Below are 21,962 nucleotides of genomic sequence, written 5' to 3' on the forward strand. Positions count from 1 at the left end.
TCCCCATCTCCACTCACTGGAATGAGCCCTGCGTCTTTCCTCCCCCCCCCCCTCTGAATTGTAGTTAGACCACAGATTAAGATCGACATATTCCAAGATCGTAAGGTCTCTGTCACCTGTATGTTACTCCAGCATCTTGTACATGCCATCCTTGAAGAGTTACAGAATGCTGTCATCTTCTACACTGATGGTTCTAAAATGATACATAAGATTGGATACACTTTTACGTCTCTTGCTGGCGTGGAACACCATTTACTGCCGAGATCTCGTAGTCTGTTCAGAGCAGAGCTGCTAGTCTTAACAGTGCCCTCCATTTTGTTACTGAGGCCTCCCTCCACAGAGTTTTAATATGTACTGACTCAATGAGCAGTCAGCAGGCTATAGACCGACGCCACTCATGTCACCTTTTGGTCTCTGCTATCCATGACCTTCTCCATGCCCTTGGCTGTGAAGCCTGCGAAGTTGCCTTTCTCTGGGTCCCAAGGCTTGTGGGCATCCCAAGGAATGAATAGGCTGACCATTTGACTAGAGAGGCAGATACTTGACCCTCACTGCCTTTGGTGATTCCAATGCGGATATGCAGGTACATGTCAAATCGCTCTTTGTCCAGAAGTTCGCTACTGCTCTTAGTAATAATCTTCGCTCTTCCTTCTGCTCCTCTAGGGAGTCCACTGTGTCAGGCCGTCTAGGTATCTATCATACTAGGCTCGCCCGTTGTTTTCTCTTGCCTAACGTGGCTGTGGAGCCAGACTGACGGTATTCCATATATTCGTGGAAGGTCCCCTCTCTTGGCTCTTCGTACTAAGTATAACCTTCCAGATTCCTTGTCTATAATATTAGCTGACAATTGACGGGAGGCTGAACTGGTCCTCAGGTTCCTATATGAAAGTGGTTTTTATTTTCAGTTATAAGGTTTTGCTTTACTCCTGGAGCAGGGGCAGGGTGGTCGTGGTTGGGGCCTGTCTTCGTGTTTCCTGAGTCTCGGACCCATGACCACTCCCCTTGCAAAGACCGCTCTTTTATCCCTCTGTTTTTTCCAGTTTTTGGATTTGGCCTACCCTTTTATGCCTTCTACTGTGTAGATTTTTAGCTTTCTTGCTTTATAGTTTCACCCTTCTGACTGGATGCGCCCACTTTTAACGGACACCTCCATCTTACGCAACTAAGTTCTGAACTGCGGAACTGATGACCTCACGGTTTAGTCCCATAACCCCGTTCAGTCAGTGTAGTCCAGTCCTGTAACGACGTGTCGACACAACAATTGAGTCAAATAGCTGCGCATGCTGCCACAGCCAGTCAGCAAAACATCTCTCTGCGAGTGTGCTACAAATACACTGGTATGTAAAACTTAAAAGAAAGTAACTTTCGCATTATATGTCACTACCGTGTAAGATAGCTCGATGAAACTTGAAGTTCATCTTTTCATGATGTAAATACTGATTTCGTTAGTTACCAAGTAACAGCATAACGCCTTCGTTTTATGACCATCGTCAAATTACACTGGTCACGAACGATGAAAAAGTATTTTTAATTATGTCATGTGTGGATGTTGTCATTTTAAGAAAGATTTTAACAGCGTGTGAAGCCATGATGGCACCAACACTAATCAAGTACGTTTCATGACCTGAAGGTGGCTAGATTGTTAGCTAGCAATCGATCCAAATAAGCCGCGCAGAATTATCCGAGCGGTCTGTACCGCTGCAGTCATGGACTGTGCGGCTGATCCGGGCGGAGGTTCGAGTCCTTCCTCGGGAATGGGTGTGCGTCTTTGTCCTTAGGATAATTTAGGTTAAGTAGTGTGTAAGCTTAGGGACTGATGACCTTAGCAGTTAAGTGCCATAAGATTTCACACACATTTCTTTTTATCCAAATAAAGGGAATTTCATGTGCGATCTTGACTTCATGAGTCTTCAGTCCCTAACATTAATAAAAATTTACAGTAGATAGCGTATTTCCTGGTCATCATCATCATCATCAGTGTTCTGCCAAAAGGCAGGTTTCCACATGGTAGTTCTCCTGGCTGTCCGGTCTTCTGCCATCCTCTTCAGATCTGCATAATTTCCTCTTCCCTTTACGTCGTCTATCATCTTGTATCTCCTTCTTCCTCTCAGTCTTCCCCCACAAACCAATCCTTCCAAAGCATCTGCTAGCAAGCACTCCCTTCTGAATGAATGTCCCAACCAGTTCTTTTTCCTTTCTCTTACAACCTTCAGCAGACATATTCTCTCACCAAGCCTTTCGTTACTCGCTCTTTCCATCCAGCTTATTCTCTCCATTCTCCTCCACATCCACATCTCAAATGCTTTTAACCTTTTTTCATCATCTCGTCTTAGCGTCCATGTTTCTGCCTCACTCCAGACAAAACATTTGTCAAGCCTTTTCCTTAGTCCTTTATCTAATTTGCCACGTAAGAGTCTCCTCTTTCTGTTGAATGCCTCCTTCGCTATGGCAATTCGAGTTTTCACCTCCTGGTGACATCTCAAGTCTTCAGTTATTGTGCTTCCAAGATATTTAAATTCACTTAGTTGGCTAATGGTAGATTGTCCTATTTTAATATTGGACAGTCTGCGTCCTGTACTGATGAACATACTCCTTGTTTTTGCTGTGTTTATTTGCATCCCATATTCCACACAAGCTTCATTCAGATCTTTGAGCATGTTATTCACTGTCCACTCAATTTCGGCCATTAATACCATGTCATCAGCAAATCTTATACATTCTATTCTCTTTCCACCAATACATATTCGTCTTTTCCCATCTAAGCTTTTCGCAATATTCTCTTCAAGGTATACGTTAAACAACAGGCAACAACCTTGTCTAACACCTCGTCCAATGCTGCTTCCTTCTGACATTTCATTTCCAGTCCTTATCCTTACTTTCTGGTGTAAATATAGATTCTGTATCACTCGTCTCTCTTTCCAATCTACTCCTTTCCTCTTCATATTCGTCAGCTTGTTCCACTGAACTCTGTCAAAAGCCATTTCTAAATCTATAAATACAGCCAATATTTCTCTACCCTTTTCCATATATCTTTCTGCTATAGTTCTTAACAGGCCAATAGCATCTCTTGTTCCTTTCTCTCTTCTAAATCCGAACTGCTCCGCTGCAATCCCTCTATCCAGCTTGCCATATAACCTTCTATTCAACACTCTCAGCAAGACTTTAGCTGCGTGAGAAATTAGACTGATGGTTCGGTGCTCTTCAGATTTTTTAGTGTTTCTCTTTTTCTCTGTTGGTATCATAACTGTAGGAGTCCTGGTCGACTATATCAAAAAAACTAATTCTCTTCGCTGTGTGTGCCCTAGTCCAGATTTTCAGCCTTTGCCTATCGAAGCAGTCCATTACTTCCTTTTCACTATAGCTCTTGTGCCTAGTATCTTCTTTGCCTTTTCACGTTCGCTCTCTCTAAACGAATACTGAGAGCCTCTCTCTCGTACTGATAGCTCTAGTGTTCGTACGCCAGGTTTCACCAGTAGCGCCACACTGAGTGTAGCTTTGTAAGCCCCCGTGAGGGATGTTTCTTTGTGGTTTCCGAACGGCATATGTCTGTGTAACCAAGGGCACCGACGAAATGCTGCTGTCTAGCGTGTCAGAGACAGAGCAACACTGAGCGAGGTTGGTCCGTTGCCAGGGGCAGGTACTGAGGGAGGCGGTGGTCTTTTCGCAGGGGCGTGGTGCTGTGGGGGTCCCTGGGGGCGACGCTGTGCGCGTTGCTGGTGTTCGCCTACCTGTGCTGGCTGGAGGGTCGGTGCCCCGGGGGCGGCTCGTCACCCACCCCTGCCGTGGGCGGCGGCTGCCCGGGGGCGGCGGGGGCGGCGGCCGGCGACGAGGGGCGGCACACGGTGAGCGCCCACCGCTGGCTGCGCCTCGCCGTCTTCTCCATCACCGCCGCGCTCTTCGCCGCCTGCGCCGTCATCACACTGGTGAGTACACACTGCCAGCCCGCCTGCGTCTGTGAGTGGCCGTGTATAGCTCTGAAACGTCTCTAGCAGTTACGGCGAAATCTTAAACACGTGTGATCCACTTTCCCTGAAGGAGTACTGGGAGTAGGGTGTTGATGCAACTCTATTACCCATAGCAGAATGGTAGCGGAAGGAAGGAAGGACGTCCAAACCTGAGAATTGCTCAGAATATGTCGGAAAAGTTAAGGGGCTCCGGAACGCCCTATACTTGCAATGTTAAAATAACGTTTATAAATTACATCTTTCCTCACAAAGTGTTTGAGGTAGGAAGTTGAACTTTTTACAGATTATTTATTGGAATATGGGCTACAACTTAACACAGGGATTTTACAAAATTTTAGTTCAGTTATTAAAGATGATTTTTTTTCAATTGTAATGAAAATTCACAACATTTTTTGCAATTTTTTATTTATATATTCAAAAATATACAGTTTTTTGGAAAAAGGCTGTGTTAAATTATGCAGAAGGTACTGTGTAACATTTACTGAAAGTTTGAAACAAATATGTTTGGAAGATCCTTAGAAAACATGTAATTAGTATGAGAAAATAAAAGTTTTGGGAATCGAGCGACAAAGATTGGATTAACTTTTTAGTGCATTACAGGTCCATAGGATGGATTATCTTCGTCCTCTGCAAACTCCTCCTCCAGCTTCCTCTTGTTCCTCCTCCTGTTTACTCTTGCTTGTATTTCTAGACTATTTACAGCCCTGTCTGCAGCCCGAAGGCGTTCCTTGTCTAAAGCAAGCATCGCTCGTACCATGTTAGAACCTATCTTCATTCCCATATTTCTAAATACCTTGCACCTTACAATGTTGCCATCATTGAAAGTCGCAACAGCATCATACACACCAAAGTGAAGTGTTTCTATTCCAACAAATACAGTCTTGGGGATTCTCGACCATATAACACTATTTACACTTTCATTGGGGTTTTGAGTTTTTCCGTGAATACACTTTTTCAACAGTTCAGTTATTATTATTATTATTATTATTAATAATAATTATTACTATTAATAATTATTAATAATTGGTAAATAATAACACCATTTGACAGCAGTTTAACAGCGCCACAGTGGGTCACGCCCATATAGAACACATTTCAAAAAAAATTTAAAAATAGTTGTAGTCTTCGGAATTGAATAAATTATATATCTATTAAAAGGTAATAGTCTGCAGATTCAGAAAACGCAAAAAAGTAAAAATTGAACTTTTCATGATTTTGAGCCTTTCCGGAGCCCCTTAAGCTTTCTCCACTTGGCGCTCCTTTTTCCTCCAAATGACAGAATGACAATATGTAAACTCCAACAGCAACAGTGAACTACAAATAAAAAATTACAATCAGTAAATAAACCGATAGCAACCGGAATACCAGCATGCAAAATAAAAACGTTACGAACGCATGTACAAGTCTAATGAAACTGATGATTTGGTATTATTCACACCTGTTAGCCGTAATACAATGAATTCTGTGACTCAGTTATCGAGTGTTACCCTGTAACAATAGTGTGCCAGAGAGGGAGAGGGTTTTCCCTGCACTCGCTGTTGCAGGTGGAGGTGGGCCCAGACGGAGAGGCGCCGGCGCTGCAGCTGCTGGCCGCGATGAACAGCAGCGCCAACTGGACGGACGTGGCCGCCGAGGACTCGTGGCCCGTCCTGGGAGCCGCTCTCACGCCGGACGCCGTACCGGTAGGTGCCCACCCGTCACGTCATGTGCTCTCTGTCTGTACTCACCCCGCTACCGAACAGGGCTACTGTGTGAAAATGCAGGCGTTTTCGTTCTCGGTTTATCAGTCGAGTGGCAGAGTCATCTTGCAGCAAAGTTTCGACGTGTTCCGTACTCGTCATCTTCAGGAGACAGACTCCAACTGAGGATGACGAGCAGGAAACCTCGTTGGAGCAGTGCTGCAGGACGACCCTGTCTCCGGCTGACAACCCGAGGTTTCATCAAAGAGTGTTATGTTTTTGTTCCTCTATTGACAATATTATTCCTCCCATTTGATAGTGACCTTACAGCAAAATTTTGATAAAACGAGTTTTTCAATTTGTAGGGCCAAAAGTGAATATGAAATTGTTAATGTCGAATTTTTTATGGTGCACTCATGCAGATAATATGTGAGTTGCTGCTATAAAGGTGCTGGCGTTCCTTCTAGCTATTACACGATAGATGTATACATTCCAGTCACGTTAAACTCACCAGCTGCCTAAGCCTGAATTATCATTGAGGTTCTGGTAGGTACCCACTCCAGAGCCATGCCTACCGACGATAGGTCTCGCGGTTGAGAATCCATGGTGCGAACAGTTTGATCGAGATCGTTCCATAGATTATCGATTGCGCTGAAACCCAGTGTATTTGGATGGCGAGGGGAGCACGATAAATTCATCCTGGTCCCTTTCAAATCTCGTTGCATTGTAATGCTGGTAGATGACATCTTTCCGAGGTAAAAAAAAACTGTGTGTAGGGGTGGACATGGTCTCCAGGGATAGATGTATACTTATGTTTATCCATCGTGCCTTCCAGAATGTCGACATCACCCAAGGAATCCCAGAGCAACATTCCCGAGACCATAACGCTCCCTCCTCCGGCCTGAAACCTTCCAACGATTGTTGCAGCCAACAGCCATCTGTCCGATGAAGCATACAACGTGATTCACCTCAGTTTGACGCCCAGTCGCGGTCTGCCGTGAAAATTCAACTGTTTCTAGTACAGTAAGCAAATTCTGAAGGACGTAGGTTGCAATAATTGCACGAAGATGAAGACGCTTGCACAGAGTAGGGTAGCATGGACAGCTGCATCAAACCAGTCTTTGGACTGAAGACCACAGAAACAACAACAACAACAACATTTTGAGTTCTCTCTACAAGGAAACCATGAATCTAGTCACAAATCTGGTCCGGTACTCGGTAAGTTCGTATTTTGTTCACTAGACGATACTGCGGAACTGTATTAAAATGCCTACCCAAAGGAACACGGTATCAACCTGCGTGCAAATTGAATAATCATTATATTATTACTCTGTAACGAGCCACTGGTGACCACGGATCCCTTACACCGAACGACTCAGAAATTACCCTTCATTAACTTCCGCCGACTGTGTAATTTGCCTTGACTGTTTATTTTTCGCAACCTACGACATCAAAACTTCGTGGTCTCTTCAGTCTTTTAGAGGAAGGTAATCGGGACACCAGCAAAAATACGTCTTTTGTCCCTCCATGATTTTAATCCTTCTTCTTTACGATTAAAATTGTATTGATGTTTGTGGATTTCAATTGTCTCTCTATACATACGCGTATAATAATGCGACGTCCTCGCTAGCACGCTTGTTTCACCAAATTTTATTTCGTAATCTCCATCCTTAAAAACATGTTCCGCTACTGCTGATTTGTCGATGTGTCGAAGGATTAAAATTGGATAAGATATGGCGGTCGACGTTGCATCAATCACGTGACAATCGATTGCCTACAATCGAGATAACAGACGACAGCCAGAGATAGCTGCACATCGACGCCACGTGACGTGCGGTGGCGCCCCCTACGATATCCATATAAGCGGCGGCCCCAGCTCCTAGCAGCCAGTCGTTGGCTCACCTCGGAAGATGTTCTCCGTAGTCCGTAGTTGAGAACGAAACGTCAGGGAGAATAAGTTCTACAGATCCCACGGCAACTTAGCCCGGAAGTGTTTACTGATGAAGACGCCGGCCGTTAAAGCCTACATGGAATGAGTATGTGCTTTATTCCCAGAGATGCTGTAGCAATTATAGTCGTCTACAAATTGTTTGAGGACTTTTTTACGACAGTATTCGATAACTTCGAAAATGACAGATACAGCGTAAGAACCCATTCGGGGTTGGAGCGTGAAAAGAACGTCTTTTTACGAGTAATTACTTACTTAATTACAGGTCCGTGCTATCTCTGCGGAATAAACTATTCATGAAGTTTTCTAAGTAGGTAACTGTGAGAGGTACGGTGTCTTTCTTCGACTGTTTGTCAGTTAAGATTTTTCAACATTTCTGTTGCGCATCGTCTCCAGCCATACGAGCCAGTGACCACGGCTTCGTACTTTGTTTACGTTTGAAGTGCCCTGCGAGTCCGACATGATAGGCTCGCATTACAGTTGGGCAGTACAGTGGGGAGGAACAACTATTTCATAAACAATATTTTCTGTAGAAAAACTTCAGTTTTGTTGTAAACTTTCATATTTTTTATCTACAACTGCGCGGATGTGGCCATTCCAATTCATATCTCCAGACATCGGTATTCCCAAACATTTGTCTAAAATGACTCTAGTTACGACTCGTCAAAGTTGCGGTCAAAGTATTTCATGTTTTACGTTTCGTCTAGTGCATAAGTTCGTACTTCTCTACATTACGAGCTAGTTGCCAGTCTGCTGTTTTTTTTTTTTTTTTTTTTTTTTTTTTTTTTTTTTTTTTTGTTGAGATATGACTGGAAATTACTGCAGATTTTAGCGAACACTTACCCCGTGGACAATTTCGTCATTGCAAAGAGTACTATTTGGGAAGTCATCAAAGTGAAACATGACCAAAAACGGTCCTATTATACTCCCACAGGGGCCACCAAATCTTACTTCAGCACAGCATGCTACATTCTGTCTTTCATACTTCTCTACATAATCACCACACCAACTTAGACATTTGTCGGAGCGTTATACCAAATTTCCAACACCATCGTCATACAAGTCAGCCGCCTGTGCTTTCCGATAATTGTCTACACTGGTCTGTAGCGCGTAGCCTGCGCCTTCATATCCAGCGTTTCATGTGAACAGATATGATACTCAGGACGAGCCAATTAGGGCTGTGTTGTGGGTGATCGAAGACTTTCCATCGAAAAGGCTGCAGGAGTGTCTTTACTGCCCCTGCAAAGTGCGGCTGAGAATTTCCATGAAGAAGGAAGTGCGTGGTAGTTGTGTTAGGTGGGCTGCATTCATTAAGGCGAAGCCTCTCAGACGGCCCTCCTACTTGGCTGACAGTGCGCTCAGAACTGAAAAGAGCGTTTTGATGCGATCGACGCTCATATTAGAGACACTGCCCAACACATCTGTGCAAAGCTTCATCAGGTTTTCACCGTGGTGTCCATTTCGCGACCGATCGGAACTTACTTTCTGGACAACCCTCGTATATCCCACAAAACGCATTTTACTTTAGGGACGTAGATGTGCTACTGAATCAACAGCCCTTCGAAATATTAGGTACACCAAATCAATATGGCTTCCGTCATACTTGATGACATCACATATGAAGAATTTGAGTTGATTTTCGTAACATCAATGTTTTCAGAACCAGTGTTGATTTTCACGGAGTAGTTTACTTTGTCTCAAGTAGTACACCTCGACTGAACCTATCATATGTTCTACCATTCTGATTCAGCTGCTTGTGGGTGATATAGGACGATAATTTTGTGGATCAGTTTCTGGAGATGGGTGCGGCCTGTGCTCTTTCCCAGTCATTTACGAGGGGGATGCTGAAAAGTAATGCCTCTATATTTTTTATGTGAAAAATCTTGAAGATTTTTAAATACAAAAATGTTATGCACATTATACGCCTTCAGTGTTTATGTCTACAAATATGCAGTCCTGTAGCGCTATAGGGCTCCGAATTGTAGCATGTAACATGACGGTGTGCAAAATAACTATATCGGTGCGTGAGAAACAGCGTGCTGTAGTTGAGTTTCGAATTTCAAAAGTTCGTCCACGCATGGAGGAACCTTCCCTTCAGCACGGCAGTGGAAGATCACACATTAGCTCACCGACTTGGTTCTTTGTCATCGATCATCCTCCATACAGCCCCGAGGTAGCCGCACCCGTCTTTTATCTGTTTCCAAATCTTAAAGAGAATCTTCGAGGACTTCGCTTTGATAGTGATGAAGCAATGCAAACAGCGGTGATGGAGCAGCTGAGTCAACGAAGTCGACAAACTGGTCTCTCATTAGGAGAAATATGTTCGTCCCCAGGGTGAATGTGTTGAGTAATAAAAATGTAAATTTGAAGAATAAAGCTGTAGAATGTTAATAACAGGTGTTTTATTTAAAATGCTGTAAGAGTTTCCATATAAAAAAAATTTTGAAGCATTATTTTTCAGAACGCCCTTGTAGAACATCACCCTGCTCAACAGATTTACTTTGCATTATAGTCACTCTGTAAATCTGTAGAGGACATGAATGCATTCCATTTGTCATGACAATCTTGCACGTTTTAGCGAGTTAAGTTGCTTTTAATTACTACCAGTAATGATAATTATGTCACTCGCCTTAACAGTGATGCAGCAAACGAATGCAACGCCCACTGATTTTCCACTTCTAAAGGAATGTTTAACGTGGAATTCAACGTATCGGCTTTCGTTTAGCTTTTTTCTGTATCGCTTCCTGTCTACTCTACAAATTCCTTGGCACTGATTTTGGTGTCAATGATAGTGTTAACATTTTGCCATCGTAAGGTCAGATAGCGATTCAGTGAACGTATATTAACTAACGTAAGTCTGTCTGAGGATATATTTTTGTTTTGTATTTATTTTGAAACAGCCATTGATTCATAAAAAAAAGTTCTGTTACTGGTTGCACCCCAAGGGGAAATCATTATCATCTTCAAGTGTTCTAACAGATACAATTTTTCTAGAGCAAGTTCGACTATTTCTTAAAATTTGAGTCATGGTTCCTACAACAGATGACCACTTAAATCAAATGAGTACACCTCCTCTCTGAGATAGCCTCATCCAAATTTATTTTGTTGAACACGTAGAACTTTTTGATAACCTGTCTACCATTTGCACAATGGTACCGATTATTGTTAAAACTCCACCGTGTTCAGTGACTACCATGTGAGCAAAGAGATGGCGTCTGTTTGATACAAGTAAATCTAGTATACCTCCATCATGTGGAAGGTACGTCTGGGAAATAGAGGTAAACGTGTCACACGGTACTACGTGCTGCCGGCAGCCATAGGACAAGTACGACTTACAGCCGTACACAAAATGCTCCCCTCATCGCAGAGTTACCATTTTCCTCAATATTCGTTATGACGTCTTGAACCGTTGTTGATCACAAAGTAAATACATCACGTCCATACAATATTACGTTTAACGTTGCGATAAATTCTTGGTTAAATATTGTTTATTATTGTTAACATTTGCAGCCATTCTTCCTCATTTGTTGCCTTCAGTGTTTATCTTGTAGACAAATATATTTACTGTCTATCTTTTGGAACTAAATTTTATTTTTCTTGCAAAGCATGTTTCCCCTAATGCTTTTACGAAATTCCGGTGGCTAACTGACATTGTTTGCGTTTCTTTTTAGATTTCTAAATGTTTATGACCCTGTGGAGCTGGCCTATTAGAACTTCTGCTTGTCAGTCACTTCCATTACGGACCTACTACACGTGCAAGAACACATTCACCCAAATCTTACTGTCAAAAAGTTATTTAAAACTCAACACATTGCACAAACAGTGTCAGCTACCCACTGAATTTTCATAAAACATCAGCTGTTAAAAACAAAAAAGGTGTATAATTTTTTATATTGTCTACAGACTAAACAGAATTAAGTATTATGTTTTCGTCACAAATATACCTCTTAAAATTGTTTGGTTAATGACAGAAAACTGGAACTTTCTGAGGATATTTGCATGTGAACCATATGTTGATTTGAATATAAACTTCCTCATTAAAACAATAGATGAAATTGAGCTGTAAGTGCTTCAAACTAGTAAAATATAAAAATTAGGAAGCATAATGTATTACAGTTTCCGATAACTTTCATTTGACGTACTTTTTTGTGTTACATGCTGTATTATAAATACATCCCTGCATGAAATCCTGTTGATAAATGTGTAGTTCTTTGCTGAACAAATCACTCAAACTTTTTCAGTGTTTGTTTGTATTTTATGTATTTTAGATGAACTTCACTTTGTGTACCCATCCTTTTTTGGATTGTACCTATTGCATACTTGTCTGTCTCTTGTAAATCAGTTGAGTATATGTGTTTTGCTATCTCTCTATCACTTTTCAGGACTAAATGTTGCGTGTTACTCGATGCTCTGCTGTTTCCATCTTTCCTTCTTCTCTTCCGTGAGTGCCCTTCTAGCATGTGTAGTGAAAACCTTATCTGTTGATTTCTTCTTTCCTTTGCAAATAAATTGTGTGGCTTTATTTCTTGTTCTTTCTCTCTTGTAGCATTTCACAGCTATATCGCTAAGCCTACATAAGCATGAGGCGTTCCCTACACGATTCTTGTACTGCACACTTTTGCTTATATGTTGCATACTTTGCTGTCAAACAAATCCCAGAAAATATCTAATTACAGTTGGCGAGTTTATATATCGGGACTAGTATTAAGCCATTAAGACTGAGAAAACTGTGAATGCAAAGAGCATGTAAGTCAAAAAGCTAAACGTGGATTGGGATGCCCTACACGTCTGGGTAAAACGCATTGCAGGAGGACAGGATGTTGATAGGACTAATCAAGTGACCTGCTTTTCTTTCTTGCCGTACTCAATGAAGCTTCCTACACAAAAAAATGAGAAGCGTACAAATATTACAACTTTGCAGGAAACAGAACATGATTATAACTTTAAAAATGGCAGCTCGACATAAGGTGGAGCCCTTAGTGGCCTGCCTCTATGTGTTCTATTCTAATATTTTGTGACTAAAGCGTTATCGCTTCATAGTTATTTTATACGTGACATGCCAGTTTTAAATGTTTTATTTCTGATGAAGGCACTCTTAGAAGTGGCCGAAACCTAAGTCAAAAAGACTTCATTTTCGCGGCAGAGGGCTGCAATTTTTTTAATTTTAGAACATGGTTAGTCAAAGAAGATAATGATATCCAGTGGATTTAGAATAAGAGTATGGCTCAGTCATTAAGTGCCTGTGTACTGACCCGAAGGTATATGTTTCGAGCTATGGTCAGTACTAAGACTTTATCTGTCACTTATCGCCTCTTTTACCTCTGACAGTGTTTGTTAATGTGAAAAACGCCCATTTGCACGGTTCTCAACCAGCTATCAGTTTTCACTGGCACTGAGGACTGATGGAGCTGATTGCAACTTCAAATATGCCCAGTAGGACTGAGGTCACGTTCTCTGGAAATCGCTATAACGTACTCGTGTCTGTGGAGCGTTACCGAAACTGTTCTGTCTCACTCCTAGGTGGACAGAGTGCTAAAACGCCAGCATGAATGGCGTCCCGCCTGATAGGAGCATGCACCTGCCCTTACGGATCTCCACATCGGCGTATACTGCACCAAGTCAGATCATTATAACCACCTGCTTAATAGCGTATTGGTCCCACTATGGAGAACAATACAACAGCAATCCTACGTGGAATGGATTCGGCAAATCCTTGGTAGCCTTCCGGAGGTATACGGCACCGGATATCTACGAGCAAGTCGCGCGATTCCCGTAAATTACGGACTGATGGTTTGTGGGCGCAGACCTGGCGCCGGGTGGTCGAATCGGGGGGGGGGGGGGGGGGGGGGGGAAATCAGTGTGAGTCCACTATCATCTTCCTGAAATCAATGTAGCACGACTCTGGTTTTATGAGGCGTACAGTTACGTGGCTGGAAGATGCTACTGCTATCAGAGAAGACAGTAAGCATAAAGGGATACAAGTGGTCCGCAATACTCTTCACGTGCGCATGGATGAAAACAGTAGAATCGTGACGACAATGATGCGTGATGGTATGTGGTGCCATTGATTACACGTCTAGGTCACCTCTTGTTCGCATTGACGGCACTTTGAACAGTGGACGTTACATTTCAGATGCGTTACGACTCGTGGCTCTACCCTTCATTCGATCCCTGCGAAACCCTACATTTCAGCGGGATAATGCACGATCGCATGTTGCAGGTCCTGTACGGGCCTTTCTGGATACGGAACATGTTCGACTGCTGCCCTGGCCAGCACATTCTCCAGATCTCTCAGCAATTGAAAACGTCTGTTCAATGGTGGTCTAGCATCTGGCTTGTCACAATACGCCAGTCATTACTCTTGATGAACTGTGGTATCGTGTTGAAGCCGCATGGGCAACTGTACCTGTACACGCCATCCAATCTCTGTTTGACTCAATGCCCAGGCGTATCAGGGCCGTTATTACGGCCAGAGGTGGTTGTTCTGGGTAATGATTTCTCAGGATCTATGCACCCAAATTGCGTGAAAATGTAATCACATGTCAGTTCTAGTATAATACATTTGTCCAATGAATACCTGTTTATCATCTGCATTTCTTCTTGGTGTAGCAATTTTAATTGCTAGTAGTGTATTTTGAGTTCGATAACGATAGTCCGCACTGCAACGTGCAACAGGACGATATTCTTGACAGTCTTTGACACAACTGACGCCCCACGGACGATTCGACCCTTCTCTAAGGACGTTGTGGGCTAGCAATCACACGGAATTAAATCGAACCCCTTTAGAAGGTAGTGCGATTGCAATTCTTGCTCTGGTGTTCAGTGCAGAACCACAAGGGAAAAACCATTCGAACACGATCCGAGGCGTCGTCCTGTTACGTGATGCTGGATAGGTGCGACGTTGACGCATGCGTGAATATAATGGCAAAAGGTCCGTCTGAGACCACCTCCCGGGTTCGGCAGTATTGTCAGCGCCACCAGCCCGCGTTTTTCAAGCACTTTAAAAATGTACCTGCAGAGAGAAAACCCGTGAGAGAGCCCTGGCCATCGGCTAGCAGGCATGCCTGAACAAAGATGTATCAAGTGGTTGCCTACCTCCAGTCACGTCCAATTGGGTTACTGGCACACTCTGTCTTTAGAGGAGGGTTGAAACGTCTGTGGGCTGTCAGGAGTGTCAATGATCGTCCAGAACGTCGTCCTGTTGCCAAACGCACTGCGAACTGTCGTTTTCGAGCCCAAAATGTGGGATTTAACGCCTGAAAGAAGGGGTGTTTTCACTTAGGCCCTTTATGCCATCCGTGAGGCATTTTCGTGTCGACTCTAAGCGACAGTGTGTCTGAAACGTTTTCCTCAGCCACATATAAGAAAAACGCGTGATTTCAATGCTAGCCGTCGTGTTCTAATCTCCTTTGCGGGGGCGTCAAAAAAAGGGAAAAAATACGGGTGAGAAGAGATGTGACGACCTTTCCATAGTGTAACACGTCCACGGTGGCGATGGCTATAATTTTGGTGCTATTTAGTGCCAATGTGGCATTATTAACTCACCTTGCACCTCACATAAGCTCTGGCTTCTTTTTCGACACCCAGCTGCTTCAAGTATCGCCGAACCAGAGGGTGATGTCGCAGGGCCGTGTGCTTCTGCGTCATTACAGAGAAAGGTTGTACGCAGCTTTGAGCCAGTTCTCAAACTTATGCGTTGCAGTGGGGAAGAACTGCGGAGTTCCTAAGAAATGATCAGTTAATTCTCTCATGACGCTGCCGAAAAGTGAGAGATATGGGAAGATTATATTGAGATGACAGACCATACAGAGATTTCTAACAACTAAACTAACAGAACCACCAATAATGAAAGAAGAAATCGAGAAAAGCATACTAAACTCAAAAACGAACATGACAATAGGACCAGATGAAATTCCTGTCGAGCTCACTAAGCGTCTCGATAAAGTAGGTATCAGAGTCTTAACAAACTTTTAACAGAATTTACGGTATAGGTCACTTACTCTGCCCAATGGCTATTACCAACTTTCTTTCCTGTACTATGAGAGAAAAATGTGAGTAAATGTCAAGCTCATAGAGTCACTGCTCTTATGAACCATTCCTTGAAAATACTTCTGAAGGTCACCCAGAAAAGGATATATGAAAACGTGAGAAATTTATTGGTCAGGCAGTGTCTGAGTTTAAGGATGGTTTAAGCATAAGAGGAGCAAGTGTTGCACTGCGAGGTCTCAAGGAAAATTGCTACGATCAAGATAAAAACATAGGCCTTCGTTTTACTGACTACTGAAAAGCCTTAGATAGAGTACAACATAATAAGGTTGTGGAAATTCTCAAAATAATGCATCTCGATCAGAAAGACGTCCGCTGTATAGAGAATGTATACTGGAAATAGGCAGCACAGATTAAGCTTGATAATGGGATCACCGATTTGATTAATATCTGTAGAGGAGACCGACAAGGATGAATTCTGTCACCCTTGTAATTCAGTTTGTACTCAGAGAGTATTTTTCGGGAATCACTTGGTGATTATTGAAAGTATCACAACATATGGTGCAAAGTTGTGGGAACTAACTCAGAGGCAGTAGATCGCTTGCTGCCTCTCGAGATGGATTTCTGGAGACGGAGTTGTGAATACTCCAGGCTTAATCATATTAGAAATGATAGGATCAAAGAGGTTATGAATGTCGACAGCACAATCCTAGACTACACAGAAAGGAAGCGCCTACTCTGGTATGGTCACTTACAGCATATGCCAGACACAAGATAGTCGAAACGTGTATGGCAATGGACTCCACATCAATGAAGAAAGCGCGGTAGACCTGCGAGATGCTGGAAAGACGACGTCAGCAAAGCAATGGTGGCAAGAGATCTTAATAAAGGAGACTGGACTGACCGTGAACGATGGAGACTGGGATGCGGAAGGTGGCGCCAGCCGTAGAAACGTCGCTCACACACGCACACTTGGTGATACAACACACAAAAAGGCATAAAGGGCAACGGAGTCTTCAACAGCAATATTAGCTGTGCTGATAGTACAGTATTTATTGCTGATAATTTAGATGATTTTTTAACAAATCGTCAATACAGTAGGAATTTACAGCAGTAATCTAGGTCCAAACATTAAAATAAAAAAAGACGAATTCTATGATTGTCAAACGGTAGCCCGACTCCTTTACAAATTAATATCTACCATTCTTTGGCACCTTAGTACAAAGAGTAAATAAGTTAAAGTACCTTCGAACGGCACCCTGTGAAGATTCGAGTACAAACATAAAGAACGCCCATATCACTTTCATTAAATATAAGAAAATTCTGACAAGTGCAGATCTAAACCTAAACCTTAGAGTTCGATTTGTAAGGCGCTACATCTGCTCTATTGTTCTATGCGGTTCTAGAAGACTGACACTAAATATGGCAACAGCAAGGAAGTAGAGGACTTTAAAATTTGGATATTTTCCAGAATGCATAAAATGCCCTGGACAGTCAGGACTTTCAAAATTTGGATATTCGCCAGAATGCATAAAATGCCCTGGACAGTCAGAGTGAGTAATATCGACGTATTTTGAAGAATACACAAACAATGAGAAACGTTTATGTTTAAAAGAAGAAAAACTGAATACTTAGAATACATGCAAGCTGTAACGGATATGGGTACAGGTAGTTTTATGTTTGCTATCTTAATATGTGCACACGTCTGCTAGTTGGTAGTTTTTCTCTGTGTCGAACAGTCTTCCCACAAGCAGTCAATAATTTTACGACCTGATGTCTTCTGCATGGTCATAACTACACTGCTAAGTGGACCATGGCTGTCAGTATAGATTAACTGTTCTGCATCCCCGCATCCACACTTCAGCACCTAACACACTGCCCTGGGGGAAATAAGAATTAGTGGCTTGCTCTAACTACATGTCCGTGGAGATACTAACCTCACTAATAACATACGACTCATAATACACTACTGTCCATTAAAATTGCTACACCAAGAAGAAATGCAGACGATAAACGGGTATTCATTGGACAAATATATTATACTAGAACTGACATGTGATTACATTTCCACCCAATTTGGGTGCATAGATCCTGAGAAATCAGTATCCAGAACAACCACCTCTGACCGTAATAACGACCTTGATACGCCTAGGCATTGAGACGAACAGAGCTTGGATGGCGTGTACAGGTACAGCTGCCCATGCAGCTTCAACACGATACCACAGTTCATCAAGAGTAGTGACTGGTGTATTGTGACGAACCAGTTGCTCGGCCACCATTGACCAGACGTTTTCAGTTGGTGAGAGATCTGGAGTATGTGCTGGCCAGGGCAGCAGTCAAACATTTTCTGTATCCAGAAAGGCCCGTACAGGACCTGCAACATGCGGTCGTGCATTATTCTGCTGAAATGTGGGGCTTCGCAGGGATCGAATGAAGGGTAGACTCACGGGTCGTAACACATCTGAAATGTAACGTCCACTGTTCAAGGTGCCGTCAATGCGAACAAGAGGTGACCTAGACGTGTAATCAATGGCACCACATACCATCACGCCGGGTGATACGCCAGTATGGCAATGACGAATACACGCTTCCATTGTGCGTTCACCGCGATGTCGTCAAACACGGGTGAGACCATCATGATGCTGTAAACAAAATGTGGATTCATCCGAAAAATTGACGTTTGCCATTCGTCCACCCAGGTTCGTCGTTGAGTACACCATCGCAGGCGCTCCTGTCTCTGATGCAGCGTCAAAGGTAACCACAGCCAAGGTCTCCGTGCTGATAGTCCATGCTGCTGCAAATGTCGTCGAACTGTTCGTGCAGATGGTTGTTGTCTTGCAAACGTCCCCATCTGTTGACTCAGGGATCGAGAAGTGGCTGCACGATCTGTTACAGCCGTGCGGATTAGATGCCTGTCATCTCGACTGCTAGTGATACGAGGCCGTTGGGATCCAGCACAACGTTCCGTATTACCCTCCTGAACCCACCGATTCCGTATTCTGCTAACAGTCATTGGATCTCGACCAACGCGAGCAGCAACGTCGAGATACGATAAACCGCAATCGCGATAGGCTACAATCCGACTTTTATCAAAGTCGGAAACGTGATAGTACGTATTTCTCCTCCTTACACGAGGCATCACAACAACCTTTCACTAGGCAACGCCGGTCAGCTGCTGTTTGTGTATGAGAAATCAGTTGGAAACTTTCCTTGTGGGGGGGGGGGGGTTGGGGGTAGGGGGTAGGTAGTAGGTGTCGCCACTGGTGGCAACCTTGTGTGTATGGTCTGAAAAGCTAATCACTTGCATGCCACAGCATCTTCTTCCTGTCAGTTAAATTTCGCGTCTGTAGCACGTCATCTTCGTGGTGCAACAATTTTAATGGCCAGTAATGTACACTCCTGGAAATTGAAATAAGAACACCGTGAATTCATTGTCCCAGGAAGGGGAAACTTTATTGACACATTCCTGGGGTCAGATACATCACATGATCACACTGACAGAACCACAGGCACATAGACACAGGCAACAGAGCATGCACAATGTCGGCACTAGTACAGTGTATATCCACCTTTCGCTGCAATGCAGGCTGCTATTCTCCCATGGAGACGATCGTAGAGATGCTGGATGTAGTCCTGTGGAACGGCTTGCCATGCCATTTCCACCTGGCGCCTCAGTTGGACGAGCGTTCGTGCTGGACGTGCAGACCGCGTGAGACGACGCTTCATCCAGTCCCAAACATGCTCAATGGGGGACAGATCCGGAGATCTTGCTGGCCAGGGTAGTTGACTTACACCTTCTAGAGCACGTTGGGTGGCACGGGATACATGCGGACGTGCATTGTCCTGTTGGAACAGCAAGTTCCCTTGCCGGTCTAGGAATGGTAGAACGATGGGTTCGATGACGGTTTGGATGTACCGTGCACTATTCAGTGTCCCCTCGACGATCACCAGTGGTGTACGGCCAGTGTACGAGATCGCTCCCCACACCATGAGGCCGGGTGTTGACCCTGTGTGCCTCGGTCGTATGCAGTCCTGATTGTGGCGCTCACCTGCACGGCGCCAAACACGCATACTACCATCATTGGCACCAAGGCAGAAGCGACTCTCATCGCTGAAGACGACACGTCTCCATTCGTCCCTCCATTCACGCCTGTCGCGACACCACTGGAGGCGGGCTGCACGATGTTGGGGCGTGAGCGGAAGACGGCCTAACGGTGTGCGGGACCGTAGCCCAGCTTCATGGAGACGGTTGCGAATGGTCCTCGTCGATACCCCAGGAGCAACAGTGTCCCTAATTTGCTGGGAAGTGGCGGTGCGGTCCCCTACGGCACTGCGTAGGATCCTACGGTCTTGGCGTGCATCCGTGCGTCGCTGCGGTCCGGTCCCAGGTCGACGGGCACGTGCACCTTCCGCCGACCACTGGCGACAACATCGATGTACTGTGGAGACCTCACGCCCCATGTGTTGAGCAATTCGGCGGTACGTCCATGCCCACTATACGCCCTCGCTCAAAGTCCGTCAACTGCACATACGGTTCACGTCCACGCTGTCGCGGTATGCTACCAGTGTTAAAGACTGCGATGGAGCTCCGTATGCCACGGCAAACTGGCTGACACTGACGGCGGCGGTGCACAAATGCTGCGCAGCTAGCGCCATTCGACGGCCAACACCGCGGTTCCTAGTGTGTCCGCTGTGCCGTGCGTGTGATCATTGCTTGTACAGCCCTCTCGCAGTGTCCGGAGCAAGTATGGTGGGTCTGAGACACCGGTGTCAATGTGTTCTTTTTTCCATTTCCAGGAGTGTATATCCGTTACGCCCTGTACTACGGAGTACCAAATACATTCTTCTACAGTTTATAATAGAAGATTGAGAGGAAAAGAGGAAAAGGATGAATAAGTATATATTGGTTAGGTAATGTAAAGTACTGAACAGGATTATCGAGTGCAGATCAACCATTACGTAATGTGGTTCGTAGAAATAAATGCATCATGTGGTCGCCAACATCAGTTAATGAATAAACTGAAGAAGGAAGTCCACAGGTGTCAATCCAACTATTGCTAACACGTGTCCAATGGAAGACAAGATGGATTTCATCTATACACTAACACTGTCACCGCCAACTTGCGTCTATAGCGTAGTGCAAGTTTGGAGCAGCCGTTCGGATGGATGTCAACGTATCAGAAATGGTACGATCGATCTGGTGGAACAAGAAGCATGATTCATTCAGTAAGGTGACGAGTTTCCATGGATCCATGGTCTAATTTCGAGGACCCTTCAATCGTAATTGCCATTGTCGTTGACCCTACTTGGTAACATGAAGTGGCCGTCTCTTGCCGGGCTCCATGTTCAACGATGCGTTCCGAAAAGCGTTTGGCTGCACGAACATTCTATTCTGTCGGCCGGTATGCCACAGAACTTCGCTTTGCACAGCAGGCAAGTTTCTCATGCCGACTGAGATCAGCCGTGGGTGTCACATAGGTGTAGGCTTCAAGGATCTTGTCGCTTACCATCCATTAACCACTATCCGTAGAGATTCGCGACGGCAGCACGCTGAAAGTTATCTGTTAATTTAATTTTAGTGAAAGTAAATCTGCAATATTGATTGTGGCCGCCTCAGGTTCCCCAGTTCCTCATTCTCGTCTTCGTTATTATCGTCGGGCACCTTAGGTGCTCATGAGGATTTCGGCAGATTCTCCACAGTCACTGGTGTGGTTGCCATCTATCATCCTCAGGGCTGACGGTACCGTCGATGTCCGAAATTTCGACGCTGCAGTCTTACAGTGCATGCCCCAGGGGTCACCCGCCAGACTGTCGCGAACGAATCTCTGCCAACTCTCAGCCTTACCGTGTTCAACTTCAGCTTAAGCAGCGCCTTGGGCCGCCCGTACCGCACAAGTGTGGCCTCACGCATATGATCGCCAAGACTACGCTGGTAATGGCGTCTGCAATCGCGTCGGAGGCGCTTTAGCTTGGGAGTCCATGGCGCTTTAGGCGTGTTTCCTGTATGGATGCGCGGGGCTGTGGCCCTAATATTGATTGTGATTTTGATGTTAAACTGTCCGAAGCTAAACTTTGCACTTCCTATTCCGAATGGTGCGCATACCAAACTTTATAGCTGATGGCCTATGAAATGCTTACTGTTGATGACAAAATTCAAATGCGAGAATGCGTAGAGAAATCTAACTGCAAGAATTCTATGAAAATCATGTGCTGTCTTAAAATTACTGCTATGACCAAATCTGACTATGACCTTTGATGAAAAACTGATTACTTTGAAACTAAAGACTGCCCATGTGAAATTTAATTAAAGAAAGAATCTGTTTTCTACGCTATTTGTCCCACCTTAGTCGCACTGGATAATGGCGTGCAAATTGCTCACGTAGC

General features: G+C 44.2%; 1 protein-coding gene across 1 annotated transcript in view; it reads left to right on the forward strand.

The window, feature by feature from the left end:
* The window catches only part of LOC126176958 (adenylate cyclase type 2), a 334,232-nt gene that overhangs the window by 228,018 nt on the left and 84,252 nt on the right, over nucleotides 1-21,962 (forward strand). The window contains exons 11-12 of the mRNA XM_049924166.1: nucleotides 3,668-3,923; nucleotides 5,510-5,647. Coding sequence (XP_049780123.1) covers nucleotides 3,668-3,923; nucleotides 5,510-5,647 — 394 coding nt within the window. The remainder of the gene's footprint in view (nucleotides 1-3,667; nucleotides 3,924-5,509; nucleotides 5,648-21,962) is intronic.

This window comes from Schistocerca cancellata, chromosome 3 (genome assembly GCF_023864275.1).
Source record: "Schistocerca cancellata isolate TAMUIC-IGC-003103 chromosome 3, iqSchCanc2.1, whole genome shotgun sequence".
NCBI classification, from domain to species: domain Eukaryota; kingdom Metazoa; phylum Arthropoda; class Insecta; order Orthoptera; family Acrididae; genus Schistocerca; species Schistocerca cancellata.